Source organism: Anabrus simplex, chromosome 1 (genome assembly GCF_040414725.1).
Source record: "Anabrus simplex isolate iqAnaSimp1 chromosome 1, ASM4041472v1, whole genome shotgun sequence".
Lineage (NCBI taxonomy): Eukaryota > Metazoa > Arthropoda > Insecta > Orthoptera > Tettigoniidae > Anabrus > Anabrus simplex.
Window position 1 is genome coordinate 685,387,067 of NC_090265.1, and position 24,382 is coordinate 685,411,448.

The 24,382-nt window shown below is 37.7% G+C and overlaps 1 protein-coding gene across 3 annotated transcripts in view; it reads right to left on the reverse strand.

Moving 5' to 3' along the window:
* LOC136857317 (gem-associated protein 5) overlaps nucleotides 1-24,382 on the reverse strand; it is a 310,853-nt gene that overhangs the window by 157,716 nt on the left and 128,755 nt on the right. For all 3 annotated transcript variants that reach the window (XM_068225137.1, XM_067135896.2, XM_067135897.2), the window contains exons 9-10: nucleotides 19,886-20,051; nucleotides 16,641-16,724 (exon numbers count right to left, since the gene is read on the reverse strand). In XM_068225137.1, coding sequence (XP_068081238.1) covers nucleotides 16,641-16,724; nucleotides 19,886-20,051 — 250 coding nt within the window. The remainder of the gene's footprint in view (nucleotides 1-16,640; nucleotides 16,725-19,885; nucleotides 20,052-24,382) is intronic.

Here is a 24,382-nt window from a genome sequence, read left to right on the forward strand (position 1 = left end):
TACCACCATATTACGATAAGTATTTTACCACTTAATTTCGTACTTATTAGTTAACTTCCTTTCTCCTGTCTTATATGGTTTTCTTTTTATCCTACACTTTTTACATCAAGACTGAAGATCTATCAAGATGGCCCCTCAGTAAGTACTGATGCCAGCCCTCCTAATAAAGCTGGGAAGAAAAACGAGCTCAATCAGGGCTGAGAAGAAATTAATGTAGAAGGACTTGGATTGATGAGGAGAGACAACAGTGAATGAAGATGTGGACATTGTCCTTGATGATGATGTGATGATGATGATGATGATGATGATGCTTAATGTTTAAAGGGGCCTAACATAAAGGTCATCGGCCCCTAATGGTACAAAATGATACAAAATTTAATGACAATTTAAAAGTCCAAAATCATCCACTGACCAGAATTCAAAATATGATGATGAAGAATGTATGGATGAATATGAATTTAAAATAATCAGTGGATCCGACCCACAATGCCCCACATTCCCAGAAACTAGCGTAACACAATAGTATTACTGACCAAGGGTCTGCTTCTAAAGCACAATCCTGAATCACTGATGCTTGTTGTCTAAAGGGGTCTAAAATCCAGGTCATCGGCCCCTCGTAATGATACTTACTGCTAGTACAGTAGAACCATGGTATTTGTCATGTTGCAGTACTAATCAAAAGTAGCACAGACTCGCAGTATTCCACACATTATGGTACTACTCACAGGTAATGTAATACGCACGTGTAACGCAGACTTAAGGTGTTTCGCACATTGCAGCGCCACTTACAGGCAATAATTGAAAAGGAGGTTCAACCTATTCAATACTTCAAAGAAAGAAATGTAGTAATTACATTCTTATTTAAATGGGACCGGTTTCGACCTTAGTCCAGGTCATCATCAGCCGTAAAAACATGTACAATGTTTATGAATATTGGAGGTCAGTTTCACAATCTGATAGGCACAAAGACACGACACCACATTCTGTCATGCACAAAGTCACAACACTATCAACTAATATACGAAGATCAAAAATAAATTGAAGTCGCAGACGAATAGACTTGTAGTAGAAAGTCGCCAGCTCCTGGTGATCAGCACGGCACATTCAAGGTCATGCACTGCGGTCGAACGCCAAAGTCGAGTGGAGAATATTTTGAAGGACCAGAATTTGTCATGGTTACGGGAAGTTAAGTACGTATATAAAAATATACGACGCAAATCAGTATAATTGAATGAGTACTTGTACTCCTGCTAAGTCCTGCAACATGACAAATACCATGGTTCTACTGTACTAGCAGTAAGTATCATTACGAGGGAACTTAGCAGGAGTACAAGTACTCATTCAATTATACTGATTTGCGTCGTATATTTTTATATACGTACTTAACTTCCCGCAACCGTGACAAATTCTGGTCCTTCAAAATATTCTCCACTCTACTTTGGCGTTCGACCGCAGCGCATGACCTTGAATGTGGCGCGCTGATCACCAGGAGCTGGCGACTTTCTACTACAAGTCTATTCGTCTGCGACTTCAATTTATTTTTGATCTTCGTATATTAGTTGATAGTGTTGTGACTTTGTGCATGACAGAATGTGGTGTCGTGTCTTTGTGTCTATCAGAGTGTGAAACTGACCTCCAATATTCATAAACATTGTACATGTTTTTACGGCTGATGATGACCTGGACTAAGGTCGAAACCGGTCCCATTTAAATAAGAATGTAATTACTACATTTCTTTCTTTTAAGTATTGAATAGGTTGAACCTCCTTTTCAATTATTTAATTTTTTACATCAATAATTTCAATACGGAACAATGAAATTTTTATCTTTAAACTTACAGGCAATGCAAACCTATGTGTACTAATCACAGGGACTTTTACTATCCCGCGGTGTTTCTCACATAGTGGGTACTAATCACAGGCAATGCCCAGACCCATGGTGTTTCTCACGTAATGGTACTAATTACAGACAAAATAAGCCCGTGGTGTTCCACTTATAGTGCTATTAATCACAGGTACTGTAAATCCATAGTGATCCACCCACTGTTGCCATTAATCACAAACCTATTGTGTACCTAACATAGTGGTACTACTTGCAAGCTCCATGCATGATGGTACTAATTACAAGTAGTCTCATGGTCCTAATTCAATCATCCCTTGGTCGCCCCTTTTAGTCACATTTTACGACAGGCAGGGGATACCATGGGTGTATTCTTCATCGGCATCCTCCGCGACAGGCGGGGACTGTTCTTGTATTTTTGTGTTTCCATGTTTATCCTTCTCCCATCTTTCTTTCCTTCGTTCTTTGCGCACTGACCCTACCATTAGTATTGGAAAGGAATAAACAAGTGTCAATCCAAGTTGTAAATACAGACAGACAAATAGGAAGAACAACGAAAGGAACAAAAAGTCGGACAAACAAATACGCAGGTCAGTATTCGGCTCTCTACATATCCTACACATTTCCCTCATCAAGATAAACGAGCTCGTCGGGGACTGAGGAGAGATGACAGTGTATGAAGATGTGGAGATTGTCCTGGTCTGTTTGTGTTTGTCCTTGTTCCCTCTTTCTGTTGCTCCCTCTTCACACACTGACCTGCCATTTCTGTTCATCCTACTTTATGTTCCTTTTGTTCTTCCTGTCGATATATATATATATATATATATATATATAATATATGACTTGACATGACCTGTCCTTAGTTTAGCCTACTGTATTATATTTTCCTTTTCCAATTTCCTCTAAATAATAATTCTACTGGCTTTACGGCTCACTAAGTGTTCTTATGATTTTCGGAGAAGCCAAGGTGCTGGAATTTAGTCCTAAAGGATTTCTTTTACGTGCCAGTAAATCTACCAGCATGAGGCTGACGTATTTGCAAAAGCAAACAGCAGTCATCTCCGTACAGGCCATTAAGGCCCTTGGCAGGGTGAAAGGTAAAAGATTATACTACACGTAACCTCGGCATTTATTGGGGTAGTGTGGTTAGCTCTGACCAACTGATATCAAATATCCCTGATAACCATGTTAAAATAATGCTTGGAGATTTCAACGCGAAAATTGGACAAGAAATAAAGTATCACACAGTGGTAGGTAAATGGCCACCTTATAAATTGACAAACAAGAATGGTCAAAGACTAACTGAACTTTGCAAAGACCGTGGGCTTATTCTTGAAACCACAAAATTTAAGAGAAAACCACATAAGTTAATGACCTGGAAATGCCCTAATGTTTAAATGGGTGAGTTTCAGATAGACCCTGTAGCAATAGATAAAAAGTACCACAAAGATATAATGTCAAAGTCCTTTGTGGGGTGGACATCCACTCAGACCACTATATTTAAAAAATAAAAATCAAGTTAACCCCAAGAAAGAAATAAAAAACCCACTGAAATCCACTAGGAGGAGGAAATATGACCCCAGCTACTTAATAAATAATGCATTGTATTCAGAGACATCCAAAACAAATATAAGCGACAAACTGGAAACAATTATTGATAAAACTGAAAAACATTGCCGAAGAAATTGCTCCTATTAGAAAAAGAAAGAAGCATGCCTGGTGGAATGAGGAATGTGGTACGGCAATACAGATAAGGCACAAAGTATGGGTAAATGACCAACAAAAGAAAACCGAAAAATCTCGAGAAGAACTAACCATTGCTAGAAGTGGCCAAAGAAATTAGACGAATCAAAAGAGACCATCAAAAAGAAAAACTACACATCATAAATGAGTCATTCAAATAACATCAGATAAGAGACTATTACAGGAAATTTAGACAATATCAATCAGAGTATACTTCACCCACACGCATGATAAAAAATAAACAAGGGAAACTAGCACACAATAATCAAGAGAAAGACAAAATTCTAGCCGATCACTTCAAAGAATTACTACATGCTGAGGAACCAAAAGAATACTTAGAATTTGAGACTTATTCAAAACATAAAACATGTCTAGAATAGGTTATACCACTAGATTTCAATGAAGTAATCAAAGCGATTGGTTGGCTCAAGAACTACAAGGCAGCAGGAGAGATCACGTGGTTACAGAATTCTGTATCTGAAATTGATTCGAAAACAATGTCCAATAGTTATAAACAACAGCTAGAGATTGAGAATAATTTAGGTAAGTTGAGTGTCGTGATTAAAATGCTGTAACATTTGAAAAATGATCGTATGCTTTTTGTCGCATAAAGCGGTGTCGTAAATCCAAGTTCAGGCTGGTGCATAATTGTTGAATTGTGTCCTGACGTTACGAACGGTCGTGTGTGAAAGACCCAAAGAGGATTACAATATCACGACTGTTACTAGCCCAAGACCTGCAAAGTCATGGTTTTCGTTAAAAAAAAATCTCTTTCATTTTTCATTTACATTCTTTTAAATTTATTTCCCATGGGTTCAGACACTATTTATTCTCAATACTCTTAGTTTGTAATAGACATTTTTCTATATTATAATTGTAGCATGTTAACTTAACTCTTTCGCTGCGCTATTTTTCAACAGAACACTTACAGAAAAATGTAATTTTTTTCGTATTTTCCAAATGAACTGAAACTTTATTTTTTTTCAAGGTCAGTGACATTCAACACCATTGCACCATTTTTAACTCAACTTTGGCAAACTAGCAGTGACATTTGACCTTGAAACACACATTACTGTGATACATCTCCGAACATGGAACTGGACACATTGCAGGCTGTCCTGGGTAATTCTTACAAAAAATACTGTCTGTTTTCTCTTGTTTGTCTTCTTCTCCCTTTCTTTCTTTGAACATTTTTCTGGTAATATGGAACAAGCAACACAATTATGTTTGTGACTCTTGTCCTGCTGCTCCCCAAGAAAGTGCCTTTCCGTCAGGCGCGCTTGAGGTATGTAATCGGAAGTTCTTCTTCGTTTCGCCGGCCGACTTCACTGATACTCTCGTAGAAGTCCCATTATGGCAGAATTTCTGAAGTCAGGAGCACTAATTGCCCTCTTTTAAAGCTTATTATACAATATTCTTTCATTAGTGCAGTTGGCACTTTCTTCCGAACAATCACTATGCACATCATCACTTGTTTCATTGTCCAAATTTACCGAACAGTCTGAATCAGAATCGGCAACTAAAAGATAGAAGATTTCTTCACTTCCATTACTAATGTTGTTCCGCGCGCTCATAGCTACTCAGTAAAGCCTGCTATCGGCCAGACAGCTGACAGGAATGTTGGCGGGCGGGCGGGTGAAAGATAACAAATAAACATAGGTCCAGTATTGGCGGCAAAGTTTTCAAACAATGCTTAGTACATAGTGAATACATGACTATAGATGTTTGTATTATTAAATGGGCCTTTATTGAAGAAGCGCGCGGAAATTATAGCAGGAAAGTACCAAGTCCACAAAAGTCGATTACCACAGCGAATGCTATAGGGAAGTAAGTCGACTTTTCGACTTGCGCAGTGAAAGAGTTAAGATATTTTAAAGTGTAACATATTATTTTCAGTGTATTCCTTGTATGATTGGTTAGTAATAGGCATTTTTCTACGTTATAATTGTAGCATGTTAACTTAAGATGTTTTTAAAGTGTAACATATTTTCAGAGTATTCCTTGTAACATTGGTTAATGATTCTGACTTTTGATCTTAAGGTTACCTACAGCCTGAGGATGCTCTTAACAAGGGGCGAAACATGTTCCTAAGAAGTGTACATAGTATTATGTAAATTTCACCCACGTAGCATGTATTGAATAGGTGGTACAATAGAATAAATTATTTTGTGATAATATGCTTATAGTCAGCTTCAATACGGACCAACCATGAGAATTGTCACTTGCGACTGGAAGAAGTTGTCCAGATCAAATCATCAGTCTTAAGTGGATCATGAAACATCAAAGAGTGAGCAACAAAAAGTTAGTCATCACTTTTATTGACTTCAAGAAAGCGTATGACAGTATCCATCGTGAGTCATTTCTTAAAATCCTCAAGGAATTTGGATTATACCACAAACTTATCAACCTTATTGGAATTACCATTAAGAACACTAAGTCAAAAGTTAAATTCAGAGGGGAGTTTGTCTGAATCATTCGAAATCCGGACTGGTCTTCAACAGGATGACGGTCTCTCACCATTGCTATTTAACTGCACACTGGAGAAAATCATGCGAGAGTGGACTAAGAAATGCCAAACAAACATCAAAATTGCCAAAAATACCAGACTCAATTGCATTACATTAGCAGATGACCTTGCGCTGCTCACAAATAGTGTGGAAGAGGCTAAACACCAAATCGAAGAACTCTAAAAAAAAATAGCAGCAAAAGTCAGACTACAAATCTCATTTGAAAAGACTGAAATGATGCCAACCTTCAAGGTTGAAACAACAACTATCAGACTGAATAATAACAAATAAATTAAGATCGTAAATAAATTCAAGTACAGTAGAAGTCCGTTATAGTGAGATTTCATAACAGCGAAAAATTTACTCGCTATAGCGAATTACCTACAGCCTGAGGATGCTCTTAACAAGGGGCAAAACATGTTCCTAAGAAGTGTACATAGTATTATGTAAATTTCACCCACGTAGCACGTGGCATGTATTGAATAGGTGGTACAATAGAATAATGAGTTTAATGACCATTAACTTAAAATTGGCATCATAATACCGAAGAGAACCCATTGAAAATTTGCTGGCAATACCTATTCCGTGCGTCTCTACAATACGATGCTCCATCCTGAAAATATGCTTACTGTCTATAAAACTGTTACTCTTACTCAGCGTCAAATATAACTGGCTACCGCTACACACCTGATTTTTGTATGAGTCGAAAAAACCCCTATACACACTAAAATCAGTATGAAACGGCAATCAGTTTGTTCAAAACTTGTGTTTCCGTGGATGATATCCATACAACGGATTACTTGTTTGTTATTTTTTATGAAAGTGTGTGTTTAATTTCATTCTGAAAAAATTATAGTACAGTTTTTCTCCGAATCCATGACGAAACCCACTTCTTCAAAAAATTTAAATCAAGCTCAACAAGGGATTTGTAAAGCCATAAGAATGCATTTGTTGTACAGTAAACATTCTTAGATGCCGAACACTGGCTTTTGTTATGCTGGGTTTTTTTATTTTTTTGTTTTTTGTTTTTTTTATTACGGCTGCACAATTATTCTTTACTTTCACGAGTTTAATGACCATTAACTTAAAATTGGCATCATAATACCGAAGAGAACCCATTGAAAATTTGCTGGCAATACCTATTCCGTGCGTCTCTACAATACGATGCTCCATCCTGAAAATATGCTTACTGTCTATAAAACTGTTACTCTTACTCAGCGTCAAATATAACTGGCTACCGCTACACGCACATCTCGCTTGCTGGGTTTGGCCAACTTCAGCGGCTGACGATATATAGGCCTAAAACGCAGACGTTGAACGTCAACAAACGAATTTATTGTGCCACGGTATGGCCATTCTGCCCTTGAGCTTTTCATGAACATACCTCACAATTCCATCTTCGACTTCTTTAAAGCGTCCTTGTTGTGGACCACTGAATGCTTTTTTTGTATAGTATCCATTTCTTTAGCTATCTTTGTCTTCATGCTAACATCAAATATTGGCTTTAGTTAGGCCTATGCCGTATTTTCTTGCAGCTGCACAATTATTCTACATTTCCGAGTGCTTAATAACCATTAACTTAAAACTGGCATCATAATATCGACGAGAACCTGTTGATAATTTGCCGGTGATACCTGTTCCACTTATCTTTACAATATGACTATCCATCACGAAAATGTTCCTGCTGTCTATAAAACTTCATTTTACTAAGCGTCAGTTACAACAGACGCATTATAACTATGCCAATGAATAGACGTGGCCTTTCTCAGAATTTGAAGGCTCGTTGTTTGATGCCATTCTGCAGATTTGAGAAACGTTTCTGTAGAGGCCAATAGAATGTCATTCTCTCTTCATTATTTCCCGAGATACAGTGACGTTACACACAGGCACTGTACAACCGGCTATCGACGTATAATAAAAAGGCGGTTGTTTATTGTCCAAGAGTTTTGTGTGTGCGTGCGCATGCGGGGGGGGGGGTGAAAAGCAGCAGCGTGGTTACCGCGGCAGTTGCCAGTGGTATTCGTTACTGTTAGGCTGCGAATGCAAGACAACCCTTGATTTTTCACATGAGATTCTGAGGAAAAAACATCGTCTTGGATTCAGAGAAATACGGTATCACTCCAGAGGCTTCTGTGGCAAACATTTTAGTTTTCTTCTTCAAACAGCAACACCAAACCTAACTGTATATGTATCATGAAAACATATCTGAAACGCATATAGAGAAATGATAACTTCCTCGCTAAAAATTTACATGTGAATAGCCTTTCCGAAATTTAACTAGACGCAAGAAAATCTGAACTATCCTCTGAAATCAGTGACATACTCTGCCATATCTTGAGGTGTAACATATTCTTACTTAATTTCAGTATATAACATTAAAATTAAGCGATCATTTACTTCAGCCTTTAATTTTAACAAGTTAACAACTACTATCGGCCACATTATTTACGCATTTATTACGAAAACGTGTTATCCTCTTTCATTTTGATTTTTCTTTAGAGAATAGCAGTCGACAGGTATTACTAACCAACTCCAACATCGCCTTCGAAAGTCTACGAGAGAAGTATAGATAAGAAATGTGTTTTTCCACCATTCAATACACAATTTATTTTAATAGATTAAACTAGTACCGGTTTTGGCTCGGTGGAAAAACACATTTCTTATCTATACTTTGAATCTGTCAATACGGAAAATGAAATTTATAAATAATAATTTATAAATAATAATGTCTACGAGAGAGCTTGCAAATGCACATAGTGAGAAAACTATACCATACCAAAGATGATCAATCGCATTTTGTGACACGTTTCAGTTATCTTATTCAAACAGCGTCACCTATCCTAACTTAACCGTACTATACGTATGATGAAAACGCTTCAGGCGCCAGTAGAGAAATTATAATCTTCTCACTATAAATTTACACGATAATAGCCTTTCCATATTTTCTTTTTTTCTTTCTTTTTTTCTTTACGTCACACCATCACAGATAGGTCTTATGGTGAAGATGGGACAGGAAAGGCCTAGGAGTGGGAAGGAAGCGGCCTTGGCCTTGATTAAGGTACAGCCCCAGCATTTGCCTGGTGTGAAAATGGGAAACCACAGAAAACCATCTTCAGGGCTGCTGACAGTAGGGATCGAACCCACTATCTCCCGGATGCAAGCTCACAGCTTCCCAACCCTAACCGCACAGCCAACTTGCCCGGTCTTTCCGTAATTTAACCAGACACGAGAAAATATGAACTAACCTCTGAAAGTAATTATGCACTCTGCCATATCTCGAGGTGTACCCCATTCTTACTTAATTGCAGTATTTTGCATTAAAATTAAGCGATCGTTTAGGCAGCCTTTATTTTTAACGAGTTAACAACTGTTGCGATGAGTTGAAAAAAGGTGGACTTATGTTGAATGACACAAGTTGATCTTGACTAACGTTGTTGACAATATGGGCCTAAAAAGGAAGGAAATATAAAAGAACTAATGAATAACTACAATGTCAAATGTAAAATGTGTGCCCTTTTGGTCCTCTCCTCCTTGCTCGTCCTGTGCCGTCCAATTCACATCAAGTGTTGAAGCTAACTGAGCGCAGTCCTCGAAGGTCATTGAGAACCAACTTGGAGGGGAGGTTGTGGGGAGACTGATGTGAGTGCAGAGGTGTGGGGTTGTAATGCTTTACTTACGTGCCTTGGTATAAAGAATTTAATGATTATCTCCTTGATAAGTATAGATTTCTTCCGATATTTCATTCAGATTATGAGCTGGGTTGCACTTTTGATCAATATTTACAAAAATATTTTCAAAAATATTCAATAAATTCACTTTCTTACTTAACTGGAGAATTTTAAGGTCTTGCTTTATGTCTGTTAATGTATGATTGGTATCTACCATATCAGAACCCATTGCCAAGAACCTGCTGTATTTCGACGCGTTAACATGTTTGTAATATCTGACGGTCAAATTGCGGCCTGACTGTCCAATGTAACTTGCAGGACATTGTTGGCACTTTAATTTATAATGATTTCTGAAATTTTTTATTGACCATGTTAATAGTGTGCTGATTATAAAAACCCTGTGAGCTTGCATCCAGGAGATAGTAGGTTTGAATCCCATTGTCGGCAGCTCTGAAGATGATTTTCCGTGGTTTTCCATTTTCACACCAGGCAAATGCTGGGGCTGACGTGTCGTCATCTTCACTGCCATCTCATCAGCCATGCACTACAATCGAGACTGAGAGCATTCGAGGTCCCGTCTTTTTGAACCTTTTAAAAATAGTTTTGTTCCAGACTATAGAGTCCAAACTGTGTGAAGCTATTCCCAAACGGTTTCTGGAGATGGTCTCTGATATTCCCAGCTGGTGTATATGTAGCAGTAGCCACTCCTTCTGAATAAAGCCATGTTGTTGGAAGCGTGCCAAACCACCAGCTCATAAATAGCATATGTTACGAGTTGTATTTCTGAATGTAATACATAGTGACTAGAAGCATTCTTTCGATAACTGCAGCTGTTGAAAGCCAGACGCTTAATTTTAAGTATATTTCATGCTTGTTCTCTTCATTTATCACATCAGGATTTACCTAAAGAGCTCTAAATGAGATAAGAGAGACCGCATTGTTTAGGTTAGGTATGCTATCGCCCGGATAGTGCCAAAAGCCCATGACGGAAAGAATAAAAGTAAATAACAGGAAAGTTTGCTGCATTTATGAATATCTACAGGTGTGGCGGTATTGTGTTTATTATCATAATGTTTAATTTCGTACAATTGTTGCCTCCCATTATTTTAATTAATGAACACCCTAGTATGTTTTGTTTGGCATCTCCAAAAATCATTGAAAGTGGGTACATAAAAAATCAATATTATTATTATTATTTGTTAGGTACGTTCGCGAGTAAAACAATTGTGATTGGATTGTTCTTATCACATTTTAAACCTACTTCACTCAACAACAAAAACCTATATTGGCCCGAGTTACGAGATATTAAACGATCACTTTGTTAATGATCTCGCCTATACATAAGCCTAGCAACAACCGTGAATATTTCTTAACTAACGTAAACTCATTTCCTCATCCCAAGGTGGCGCAGCTCTTTTTTGGACAGGCCCCCAGTGGAAGGGAGTTGCCTGTACCATTTTTACCGCAAATCAACCTTCCTGCCATTCATAAATCTCTGGCAATAAGGTACCGGGAATCAAACTCAGGCTCCCAAGAACGGCAGCTAATTGTGCTAACCATTACGCTGGCGGACATTCTTAACTATAAGACACAGACATATATACATGACTGATGTGTGCCGCAATGCGCAGATCGGACACGAAACTATTCGCCTATTTGTGCGACGTCATCAGAGCTGCAGTAGGCCTACGCTACGAACGCAGATGTTTCTTAACTACGAAACACAGATCTATCGCATGACTTCGTCACGTGTTTTCATTGCGTGGGTCATACTGACAAAACCATTCACAAATTTGTGTGATATCAGAGCTGCATAAGGCTTGTAGCCGCTTTGAAGCGGAATCGACATTAGGGGATCTTATATGCAAGATTTATTTTTTCCATTTTCTTCGTTTTGAAAAGCCAAGGGGGGTTCTAATACACGATTAAATGCGGTAGTTTAATGTAGTCTTATTAATAGAGAAGATTATGGTATTGTAAAGGTGGAACATTCGTTGTTAGGATTTTCACAAGTTGTCGACCAGGCAGCCAGGACTGAAATATATATAAGCACCTTCAAATACCACCATCTGAGCCACTCTCTCTGTATAGATAATTTTATGTTAGTAAAAGTACTCTTTTTTTTTTTTTTTTTCCCTGACTTTCTCCTTGTTCCACACTTTCCATGTGAAGACTGAAGAACTCTCAATTATAGCCTCCTCGGTGAGTACAGATGCCTGTACACATCTAATGAAGCTGGTGTAACATAATGAGTTTACAGGAGGCTAATAAGAAATGGGAGCTGGGGGAACTCAGAGAAATGAAGAGTCATTATAAGAGGATGGCAGTGTGTGAAAAGATGGAGCATGTCTTTGTCTATAATTTTATGTCTGTCCTTTAGTCTTATCTCTATTGCTCCCTCTAACCATACTGAACTGTCATTGTCCATCTTTTGATTATATTTCTATTGTACTTCCTTCTTGTTTTTGATGCATATTTGTTTAACTGACTGTTCCCTTTCCATTAACTCCTTCGCTGTCTGCCCGAGTCTGCTCCTTATCATTGCTGATCGGTGTCAGCCCAAATATGTACTCGGGCTTGTGCAGCTTTGGCTTAATTGCTTTGATTGTAGCCGAAAATGAAAGCAAACACCATCTGGTGCACATCAATGGAATCAGGAAGATAATCTCTTTGCAAATAGCACTGCTCTAAGTATTTACCTTCCTTGCATAGCTGAACTAGAGACAAAAGAATGACGCTAGCTGCTGTTGTTTACACTATAGCTTCTTCATCACATAGTGTTTCGTCTTTACTAAATTATGACACTGAAAGAGAATTGTATTGTGATAATGATTTATGTAGTGAGAGTTCAAATGAACCTAGAGATGATGAAAATATCAATAGTGATAAAGACGACAGTGGGATTCTTGATTTTGTTTTACCGGCAACAGGTGGTGGAGACGGGACTTCATCATGTATTAGTCCTCTACAAGAACTGTTACGGTCTATACAAAGGATTTGTATTTTCACGCCATCTCTTCCTGGGGCGTCCCACAGATCTCTTCCCACTGGGACAGTAGTTTATGACTGCTTTGGGGATCCTGCTTCTGTCCATCCTGTTTAGATGCTCTAGCCAATTTCTCTGGTATTCATAGATGTATTCCAATATAGGTCTGCTTTTAAGGTCATTCAGCACTTCTGTATTTCTCATGTTCCCACTTAGTGACTCCTGCTGTTCGCCGCATGTATTTCATTTCAGCTGTAGTTATTCTTCTCTCATCGCATTTCCTCAGGATCCACATTTCACTTCCATAGCAAAGTACAAGTCTTCCCAAGGTTTTGTAGATTCTGGTACAGGTGTGTTTTTGAACAAATGATGGTCTGAAAACTTTATTGATGATTCCCAAACATCTGTTGAATTTGGAGATTTTCTTGGGTATATCCAAAGACAGTTTGTAGCCGAGGTATTTAAAATCATTTACTCTTTCCAAAATGTTGTTATTTAAGCAGATCTTACTTCTTACTGGTTCCTTATGACAGAAAGTCATTATCTTAGTTTTCTCAGAGGATATTTCCATTGAGTACTTTTCTGAGACCAGGTTTAGGTTATACATTGAATGCTATAAATCATCTGAAGTTGCAACCAGCACTAAGTCATCTGTGAATAATACCGTGTCCAGCTGTAGATTTCTGTTAATGTGGATGGAACCATGTCTTGTTTCTCTAAATTCTCGTATGTCAGCATTCATATAGATTATGAACAGGAGAGGGGAAAGACCACAACACTGTCTTACTCCTGTGTTTATTGTTTCCCACTCTGGTAATTTACCATTGACCTTCACGGAAATCAGGTTATGTTTGTAAAATTTAAATCTAAGAATTTCATTTTTGTCCGTATTGAACTGAGAATGGAAGATAGGAAACTTAAAAGGGTCCACCTTTTCAATACAAATAAATGTTATAGTTTATTTACAACATATATTTACACTTGGAACTAGTTTCGACGCTGTTTGGCGTCATCTTCAGCCAAAATGTGGGAAATAGGCTAGCATGTAGACATTTATATTACAAGGTGTTACATTAGTGTGATTAAATGAGAGAACATGAAGACGCGAAGTACAATGTCAGTTTCAAAGTGGTCATGAAGGGTGAGTCAAACTTGTATAAACATGAGATAACATAAACACTTGAACAATAAAACATATAAACTGTAACAAAACCATGCGGAAGTACGAGGTGATTGGCATTGGAGATTCAAATTATTTCAGACACTCTTCCATTGAATGTTGCCTGCCGCGAATGTAGTACAAAACATAGGTTATATTTCAAAAAACACAATCTTCTCAAAAATGCACATAACATTATAAAATATTTGGGTTGAGGTGAAATTTGGCAGTTAAGGATTGAAATCACTTATTCAATAAGCGTCAATTAAAAAAAAAACCGCTGTAAAGGGTGAGACAAGAATTGCACAAGTGTGAGTTTGGACTCGATAAATGCAAAAAACACATGAAACACACTCGGAAATGTAGGTTCGTGATGGATTTGGCACAAAGGGTCTGCGTTCAATCATTCATTGAATGGCACCGGTGCGAGTGTAGTTCAAAGCTCTCAGAGGAACGTCTTCCTTAATTCCAATTTTATATTTCTTGTCGAGCTGATATGTTTACTACACCCTCAACAAAGCGATTCTTTATCTACCATGTTCATCTCACACTTGGATTCAAATATGCATTTGTACCAGTTTGGATATGTTGAGCCCTATCTCATGCTTATGCTGCGCTTGACTTATATGGCACCTGATGAAGAAATCCTACAAATTTTAATTATTTAACTGCCAATTTCACCGTGTACCATGGAAAGTTGAATATGTTATTTGTATTTGAAAATATTATTTATGAGTCCTAACTCGTATGAATTATAGCCTTTGCATTCACCTTCATGGACTGTTTTGAACTGACATTACTGAATATCTGCAATTCGAACCTTCACTGCCAAGTTCATCTCGCAACATAAGTTCAGATGTCACGTGCAATTCTACGAGGCTGTTAAATCCTAACTCACATTTGAACTACACTCGCACCAGTGCCATTCAATGAATGATTGAACGCAGACCCTTTGTGCCAAATCCATCACGAACCTACATTTCCGAGTGTGTTTCATGTGTTTTTTGCACTTATCGAGTCCAAACTCACACTTGTGCAATTCTTGTCTCACCCTTTACAGCGGTTTTTTTGAATTGACGCTTACTGAATAAGTGATTTCAATCCCTAACTGCCAAATTTCACCTCAACCCAAATATTTTATAATGTTATGTGCATTTTTGAGAAGATTGTGTTTTTTGAAATATAACCTATGTTTTGCACTACATTCGCGGCAGGCAACATTCAATGGAAGAGTGTCTGAAATAATTTGAATCTCCAATGCCAATCACCTCGTACTTCCGCATGGTTTTGTTACAGTTTATATGTTTTATTGTTCAAGTGTTTATGTTATCTCATGTTTATACAAGTTTGACTCACCCTTCATGACCACTTTGAAACTGACATTGTACTTCGCGTCTTCATGTTCTCTCATTTAATCACACTAATGTAACACCTTGTAATATAAATGTCTACATGCTAGCCTATTTCCCACATTTTGGCTGAAGATGACGCCAAACAGCGTTGAAACTAGTTCCAAGTGTAAATATATGTTGTAAATAAACTATAACATTTATTTGTATTGAAAAGGTGGACCCTTTTAAGTTTCCTATCTCCTATGTTTGTAAAAGTTACTTATGTTCTGTACCATCTGTTGTGGGGTGTGATCAGATATTAAAATATTATGGCAAATTGCCCGAAATTAATATTCTGTTTCGATCCCCAATAAACTACATTTTACTGGGTAAGCAGGTTTGAACATAGATATTCCCGACAATGTTACGGAGCTGTACTTCTTCAAATTAATTTTTTCGAATGACTTTTAGAGTTTTAAGAAAATTAATTTTCTATCTGTGTCTTTATATCTTGTTTATGTATATGAATTTTTAGGACACTGTGGAGAAAGTAAGGCAGTCTAAGACAGTTAAGGAGTTAAATACATTAATCCTGTTGTTAAAAACCTCTCAAAATTGGTCCGTTTAAGAGTATGGATGCTTGCCCTATTGGTAAAGCTGGGAAGCAGAAATGAGTTTATCAGGGACAAAGAAGAACTAGGACTGATGAGGAGAGAACCTATTCATGTGAAGACAGCAGTGTGCAAAGCTGTGGGGTATGTCTTTGAAGTTTTTCTTTGTTTTTCATTTCTATCTCTCGTTCCTCCCATCCTGCCCTGTCAATGTTTAGTTACAGACTACAATTTCTTAATAATATTTCCGATTTCTACGTCCCACTAACTAATTTTACAGTTTTTGGAGACGCCAAGGTGCCGGAATTGTCCTGCAGGAGTGCTTTTAGGTACCGGTAAATCTACTGAGACAAAGCTGAGGTATCTAAGCATCTTAAAATACCACCAGACTGAGCCAGGATCGAACCTGCCAAGTTAGGCTCAGAAGGCAAGCACTCTACCGTCCGAGCTACTCAGCCCTGCTGCTACAATTTTTAACACAGGTCGAAATATTTTTCCAGTTATATATCAGAAGTTTTAAAATCAATCTACAGGCCTTCTAGTAAAATACAATACATGTACCTGCCTAATAGTAAAGAGTGCAAATTCTTACAATCTTCGCTTCTCACTACAAATCAGTTCCTTTGGTACCTCCTTTTTGTTTCATGCAATTGTTCCTCAAATACCCCATACTAAATTTCCTTAGTACCATGCTTCAGATATCCACAATTGCATCAAAAATTAATCTGTCATATAAATGCTAAGTTTCTGAAACCAATATGTTGCTACACAAATCCTCCATCAAGATAGAACTTACCAGACTCAGGTTTGTTGTGGTTGTATTGGACTATGGTACCATCACCACATGAGTACAATACATATTTCGTCTCCGAGTCTCCATCTGAAAGTAAAATGAAACTTTAGCATAAAAGATAAAAGGATGGAAGTCATCAAGCAAGAGTTAATTATGTGAAGAGATTCTCCAATGCACTGCTTCTTAGGTAGAGGTGGTACAAAAGCATGCATTTGCAAACATTTAGAATAATTTGAGCTACATACAGTAAAGTTAGATTATCTTGTGGCTGGAGCTGACTTAGAGCTTAGCCATGAGTCGAGACACAGCAATTTCAAGGTCACGCTGGTACGTTACTGGCACCTGGCTGTTTTGTGCTTTGTGTGATCAGCTGAGTCTTAGTGCTGCTATTGTATAGTTCGTTTTACAAGAGTATGGGGACATTATTGTCAGTGTTTCTTATTCTTTATTTCTCTGTGTATTTTACAATGTATGGGAGTAGGGGGTTCGTTATTATCCCACTGAAATGGCTATCCAAAAATTTGCGTGATGTCATTGGAGCTGCAGTAAGGCTTGTACCCACTTTGAAGCGGATTCGTTGTTGTTCTCTGACGAATTACGTTGCGGGGGGAGGGCCTTGTATGCGAGATTTATTTTTTCATTTTCTTTGTCCCAAAACGCCAGGAGGGGGGGGGGGTCTACTAATACGTGAGGGGGTCTAATACATGAGTAAATACAGCACTTCTTCTTTTGTTATTTCTGGTCCATTTTCGACATCCATATCTTCACTAGCATAAAGTTCTTTCCTATCATATTCAAACAGTTCTTCTATACATTCTTTCCATCTCTCAAGTTATTCTTTATTAAAGGAATTATGTTGCCATTTTTGTCAAGCAATATACTTCCTTTTCTAATCTTATTGATTCCATTTAGTTCTTTGACTTTCTTATGATACAAATTATCATTTTTCGAGATTAATTCTTCAATCTCTGTGCATCTTCCTGTGAACCATTTCTCCTCTGCCAAGTGCATCTTCCTGTGAACCATTTCTCCTCTGCCAACTGTATCTTCCTTCTTATTTCGGCGTGCAGACTCCTGTATAGATATTCATCCTGGTTTATATAAAACCTCCTCTTTACCATCATTGTATTATTTCATCAGTCATCCAAGTCTTTTTATGAACTGTTTTACAATCTTTCAGTATCTCTTGACTTGTATGTTGAAGTAGTCCCTTGAAGGATTTCCATTTATCATTGACATCACTGGGGAAATTTTTCTTGACTTTACAAAGTTCTTAATTGATTTTCACATCATCTCAATCCTGTAGAATTCGTTTTAGCTGGTTATATCATAGGTCAATAATAAGAAAACATCACGGTGTATACTGGGGCAATGACAAACAACTTGTTCGGCATTACGCCATGTTAGATTCCGATTGATAAAATTGAAGTTGATACCATAGTTTAAAAGTGCCCAAATGCAGATAACAGACCTAATTTCATATATATATTTGTGTTTATACAGGGTGGTGCATGGAAATTTCCTGTTTTGATAATGCAATAAAACACACTACATGTTTCATTCACCTTTTTTGTTAATTTCCACCTACCGCACAACTTTGGAAATTTGAATTTACACAGTTTTAAACACAATGTCTGTTAAATATCACCCTCCATTGTCAATACACTGATTCAGTCGATTTCGAAAACTATGAGTCACCTTTTCAAGCATATCAACCAGGATATTGTCAATTTTGGCTTGGATGTTGTTCCGTAGGTCTTCCAGGGTGTTGGGATGATTTCTGTAAACTAGGGACTTGAGATAATCCCATAGGAAGCAATCAAAAGGGGCTAAATCAGGCGAGCGCTCAGGCCAGTTTACATCCCCCTCGCAGGGAGATCAGTCGTTCACGCGAAAGGCTGCTAGCAGGAGGCAGGGGGGAGGAGGGGGAGGCAGGGCAGGGGGGGGGGCAGGGGGCAGGGGAGAGGAGGGAGAGGGTGCAGCAGGGGTGGGGAGCAGAGCGGGGGTTGCGAGCTGGGCAGAGGCAGGTCAGCATCCATTTCTTGAGAGAGCAGGCTGAAGAAGCATATGCTTCTCAAGAATACCTATGAAGAGCCTGGTGGGCTGGGGGCCCCATCTTCTTGAAACCAATCATTGTCACATAACTGTCTGAATTGACAGTAACAGCACGACCATTTTCTTGAAAAAGGTATGGACCAATGATACCTATTCTTGATATGGCACACCATACCGTGACACGATCCAAATGAAAGGGCCTCTCATAAAGTTCTTTGGGATTTGTTGCACTCCAATACCGCATGTTCTGTTTATTCACACAGCAACTGAGGTAAAAACGTGAATCGTCAGAGAAGAATACAACTGCGTCATTCAGTAAGATGTCACGCAGCTGATCACGTGATGTTCGTCGGGTTACATAATCCTGCTCCGTAAGTAGTTGGACCCCAATAACTTTGTACAGGTGAAAATGGAACTATAGTGGAATTCGACGAAGAGAATGGGACTTCCCAAGGGCAACTGCATGTTTACGCGCAGAACGCTTGGGCAACTGCACAATACAGACACGAACTTTGTCCACATTCTCAGGTGTTTTAACGGTCTTCGGAGGTCCTTTCTTCTCTGTGGAGACATTCCCCGTTTCTCTGAAGGCATTAAAACACATTTCTGATCAGGAACACAACCTCGCGGAGAAATATCAAAGTGACGACGAAAGGCACGTTGCACTGCACTCACTGACTGACCGTTAGAGAAATACGCCTCCACGGCAAAGCGTGCTGCTGCTTTGACCAAAGGATGTTTGCGACAGACGGGCGGGAACACAAATATCCCACTCCTCCCCTTCTACTAAACCCCTCCCCAGCCCCGTCCCCTCCCCATGTCCTTCACATGCAACATGTTCAAAACAGGAAGTTTCCACGCCCCACCCTGTATAAAACATCTTTTGGACTCGACTTTCTAAGACTACAGTTTTTGGGAAAAAGAAATCTGAAGCGTGCAAAATAACTATTTTTGTGTAAAGCATTTAAGTTCTCCTCACACTCATCACTTCCGTAGCAAAATAATGAAAGAATTCATCAGATTTTACCTTAATTACTGTATATTTTTTAACTAATTAGATGGTGTTCTAGTAGTATAAAAAGTTACATCCAGGTAAATAAGTTTTTAAAATAGCACCAATAACGTGTTAATAAAGCATTTGAAGAGTTTTCTTATATATTTACACACCATTTATGATTTATCACTTTACTTACCTTTAGCAAACAAGGGAGGTCCCCAACAAAGTGTGTAGAGTGAATGACAGTGGTAAGGTCGAAAGAGTACAGGAATCTGCTTAGAAGATGACACATCAAAGAGACCCACACGACCTTCTGCTGTGCCAAAGGCCAACCAATTCTCTTTCGTAGGATGCCATGCCAGCTGCCAACAAAACAAGTTATTCAATCAGCTAAAGACAATTACCACAAGGAACATACAATTCATGTAAAGAGCACTTGAATTTTCAACATCCAACAATTATATAACCCTATGAATACCGCATTTACTCATGTAATAGACCACCTTTTCAGAGAAAAAAAAAAAAAAAAAACAACTAAAGGGGGATCCAATATGCGATAATCTCAAATTTTCTACAGTGAACACATGTCTTCTAGGCTATAAATTGTACATGTAAACATTCTACACTATTCTTTAACAAACTTATGAATGTATTTAAGTTATACTGGCTATTTTCATTGGAAGACATTATTTCTAAATGTAAAAAGATGATAAATGGTGAACACGACTTTTAAGACTACACATGAAGTTTTTGTTGATTTTTTAACGTTGCACCGACACAGATAGGTCTTATGGCAACGATGGGACAGGAAAGGGCTAGGAGTGGGAAGGAAGCGGCCGTGACCTTAACATATAAAGTAAATATAGTCAGTTTTAGTTAGTCATATCACATCATTCATTTCATCTCATTAATTCCTCTGATGAGGTTAACGTCGGGCATACAGTCATAAAAATTTGCTACGAAGTTTTGTAATAGATAAGTAAAATTAAAAATCCACATTTTCAATACTAATATTAAACTAAATAAGTTATAATATTTACTTGGAACTAGTTTTGACGCTGTTGAGCATCATCTTCAGCCAAATATGAGAACAGGCAATCGTAAATAAACATATCATCATTATATCAATGCACATATAAACACAAAGATTCGTCTCGCTTCATACTCGACACCATAGAGAAAAGGGATTAGGGTATCGCAATATTGTATTATGCAATATTTAATGTTAAGAATTTCATTCTTCAGGTTCCGTATTGAATCAAGATTCACAATAAAGAAAGAAAAAGATAATATCCACCTTTTCAATACTATATATTACATGAAAATTTTACATTTTTGTTAAATCATCACGTTTTTTGTACATTTGGTACCGGTTTCGACAAGATTCCATGTCATCATCAGCCAAGAACAAATTACACAAAGACAAAATACATTGATCATGACTCCCATAGTAATATCACAATAATAGTTCAAGAAATATACATGATAAAGCTAAAATGATATTTATATATACAAGCTGATTGTCAGTGAGATAAAAATGGTTGTTTTTCTATAGGGTGTACACCTTAGTATTACTAATTTTAAAAAAATGACTAGTTAAAAGAAATTAATTCTACTTGTAGCAAAAAACAATTGTCAGCTTTTGATAGAGTAATACTAAGATGTACACCCTATAGAAAAACAACCATTTTTATCTCACTGACAATCAGCTTGTATATATAAATATCATTTTAGCTTTATCATGTATATTTCTTGAACTATTATTGTGATATTACTATGGGAGTCATGATCAATGTATTTTGTCTTTGTGTAATTTGTTCTTGGCTGATGATGACGTGGAATCTTGTCGAAACCGGTACCAAATGTACAAAAAAACGTGATGATTTAACAAAAATGTAAAATTTTCACGTAATATATAGTATTGAAAAGGTGGATATTATCTTTTTCTTTCTTTATTATGCAATATTGATACAAAATAACTTAATGGCCAGTCATTTCTCTCTTGTCAGTTGAGCAGTAGACCTACCACACAGTAAACCTGAGTAAAACCCCGCCAACTTCCCTGCTACCAGCGTGTCATCATGCCAAGTGACGTTATCTTCACTGCCATCTCGTCAGCCATGCACTGCAATCGAGAGCATTCAAGGTCCCGTCTTTTTTAACTTTTTAAAAATAGTTTTGTTTCCGACTATAGAGTACAGTGTGAATCTATTCCCAAATGGTTTCTAGAGATGGTCTCTGATATTTCCAGTTGGTGTATGTGTAGCAGAAAATGCGGCTGTTGAAAGCCAGACCCTTATTTTTAAGTATATTTCATGCTTGTTCTCTACATTCATCACATCAGGATTTACTTAAACAGCTGCAAATGAGATAAGAGAGACCGCACTGTTTAGGTTAGGTATGCTATCGCCGGAATAGTGCCAAAAGCCCACTACGGAAAGAATAAAAATTAATAACAGGAACGTTCGCCGCATCTGTGGATATCTACAGGTGTGGCAGTAATGTGTTTTATCATCACATGGTAAAGTTTAAATTTTGAACATTCGTTGTCTCCATTTCTTTTTATTAACACATATCCTAGTATGTTTTGTTTAGAGTCTCCAAAAATTGTTAAAAGTAAGTGGGGACATAAAGTTGTTGTTATTATTATTATTATTATTATTATTATTATTATTATTATTATTATTAGTAGTAGTAGTAGTAGTAGTAGTAGTAGTAGTAGTATATTATTATTATTATTATTATTATTATTATTATTATTATTATTATTATTATTATTAGTTAGGTACGTTGGTGAGTAAAATAATCATTACGATTGGATAGTTTTTATCACGTTAAACTGACTTCTCTCCAAAAAATATGGCCTGCCTATATTGGCCCGAATTACGAGATATTAAACGATCACTTTGTTAATGATCTTGTCTGCTGTATTAATAGCAACAACCGTGAATATTTCTGAACTAAAGTAAACTCGTTTCCTCATCCCGAGGTGGTGCACCTCTTTTTGGACATGCCTCCAGTGGAGGGGAGTTACATGTACCATTTTTACTGCATATCAACCTTCCTGCCATTCGTAAATCTCTAGCAGTACGGTACCAGGAATCAAACTCAGACTCCCGAGAATGGCAGCTAATTGTGCTGCCCATTGCGCTGCTGAACATTCTTAACTACAAAACACAGACATATACAGAACGACTGCTGCATGCTTGCAATGCGCGGGTCGGATACGAAACTATTCACCTATTTGTGCGACATCATCAGAGCTGCAGTAAGCCTATGCTACGGAGGCAGACATTTATTAACTTCTTCTTAAGACGTCTCCAAACGGAGGTAGACGATCCACACAGCCAGCTCTGATCTTGACGCTGCAACCATGCCATGTGGATTTATTGGAATATCTCTCAGGATCTTTAATGCAGTGGTTTCCCGTTGCCTTCTGCATTCTAATGCCGTTGACCAAACTGGTTCCTCCGCCTTTGGGAACAATTTCTTGTCCTCGGAACAATAGAGTGCCCTTACTCTTACCCGCTCATCAACTCTCAAAGAGACTGTTGGCACTTGGTATAGGGGATCTCCTTATACCGGGAGATAATCGGTCGCTTCATTCGTTAGCCGCCTGCATATAAAATATTATTTTTATGTGCAGTCGTTACCCCCTCTCTACCGCAGGGATGTGAATGCCAGGAATTCACCGTCATTGAAAGTAGGAACAAGTGGCATTTCCTTGTTTCTCTGGTACTTTAGAGAGGATTTATTAACTACGAAACACAAATTCTCCACATGACTTTGATGCGTGTTTGCACTGTGTGGGTCATACGGATGAAACTATTCATAGATTTGTGCGATGTCGTCAGAGCAGCAGTAATCCTATGCTACGGAGGCAGACATTTTATTAAATACAAAACACAGATGTATTGCATGAATTTGATGCATGTTTTCATTGTGTGCGTCATACGGATGAAACTATTCACAAATTTGTGCGATGTCATCAGAACTGCAATAAGAATTGTACCCGCTTCGAAGCAGAATCATTCTTCTTTAAATTACTTTGGTGGGGGGGGGGTCTTGAATTCAAGATTTATTTTTCCATTTTCTTCATCTCGAAAAGCCGGGGGGTGTGGGGGGGGTCTAATACACGAGTAAATACTGTATACCTACAGTGTACACATATTGTGACAGGCCACATTTAATATCAGCACACCACTCTATATGAGATTTCTCTTTCTGCTCTGAATCTTAATTCTCACTGCTATGAGACCAAAAAATAGTGCCAATCAATAGAGAGCTGAGATATATCCAGTCATACTAAGCAAAAGTTTATATTCATGGTATTAACATTCCAGCGTGCAAATTTTAAGGAAAATTTCGCAATGTTCAATAACACAAAACTATGCCATAATAAATTGAGAATTCAATAACAAGAGATTGTTAGCCATGTTTGTTAGATCTATGAATGTCGTGATCAGAACTTTGCCATATTCCCAATTCTTTTCCATTAACTGTCTCATGCTGAAGTTTGGGTCCACTGTAGATCTTCCTTTTATAAAATCATACAGTTCCTCTTGCAACTCTCCTTCTACCTTTCTTCTCATTCTCCTCCCAGTATTTTTGCCACTTGTGATAAGAGAATGAGTCCTGTATAGTTATCACACACTTTTCTGTCCCCATTCTTAAAGACTGGTATTATTATTCC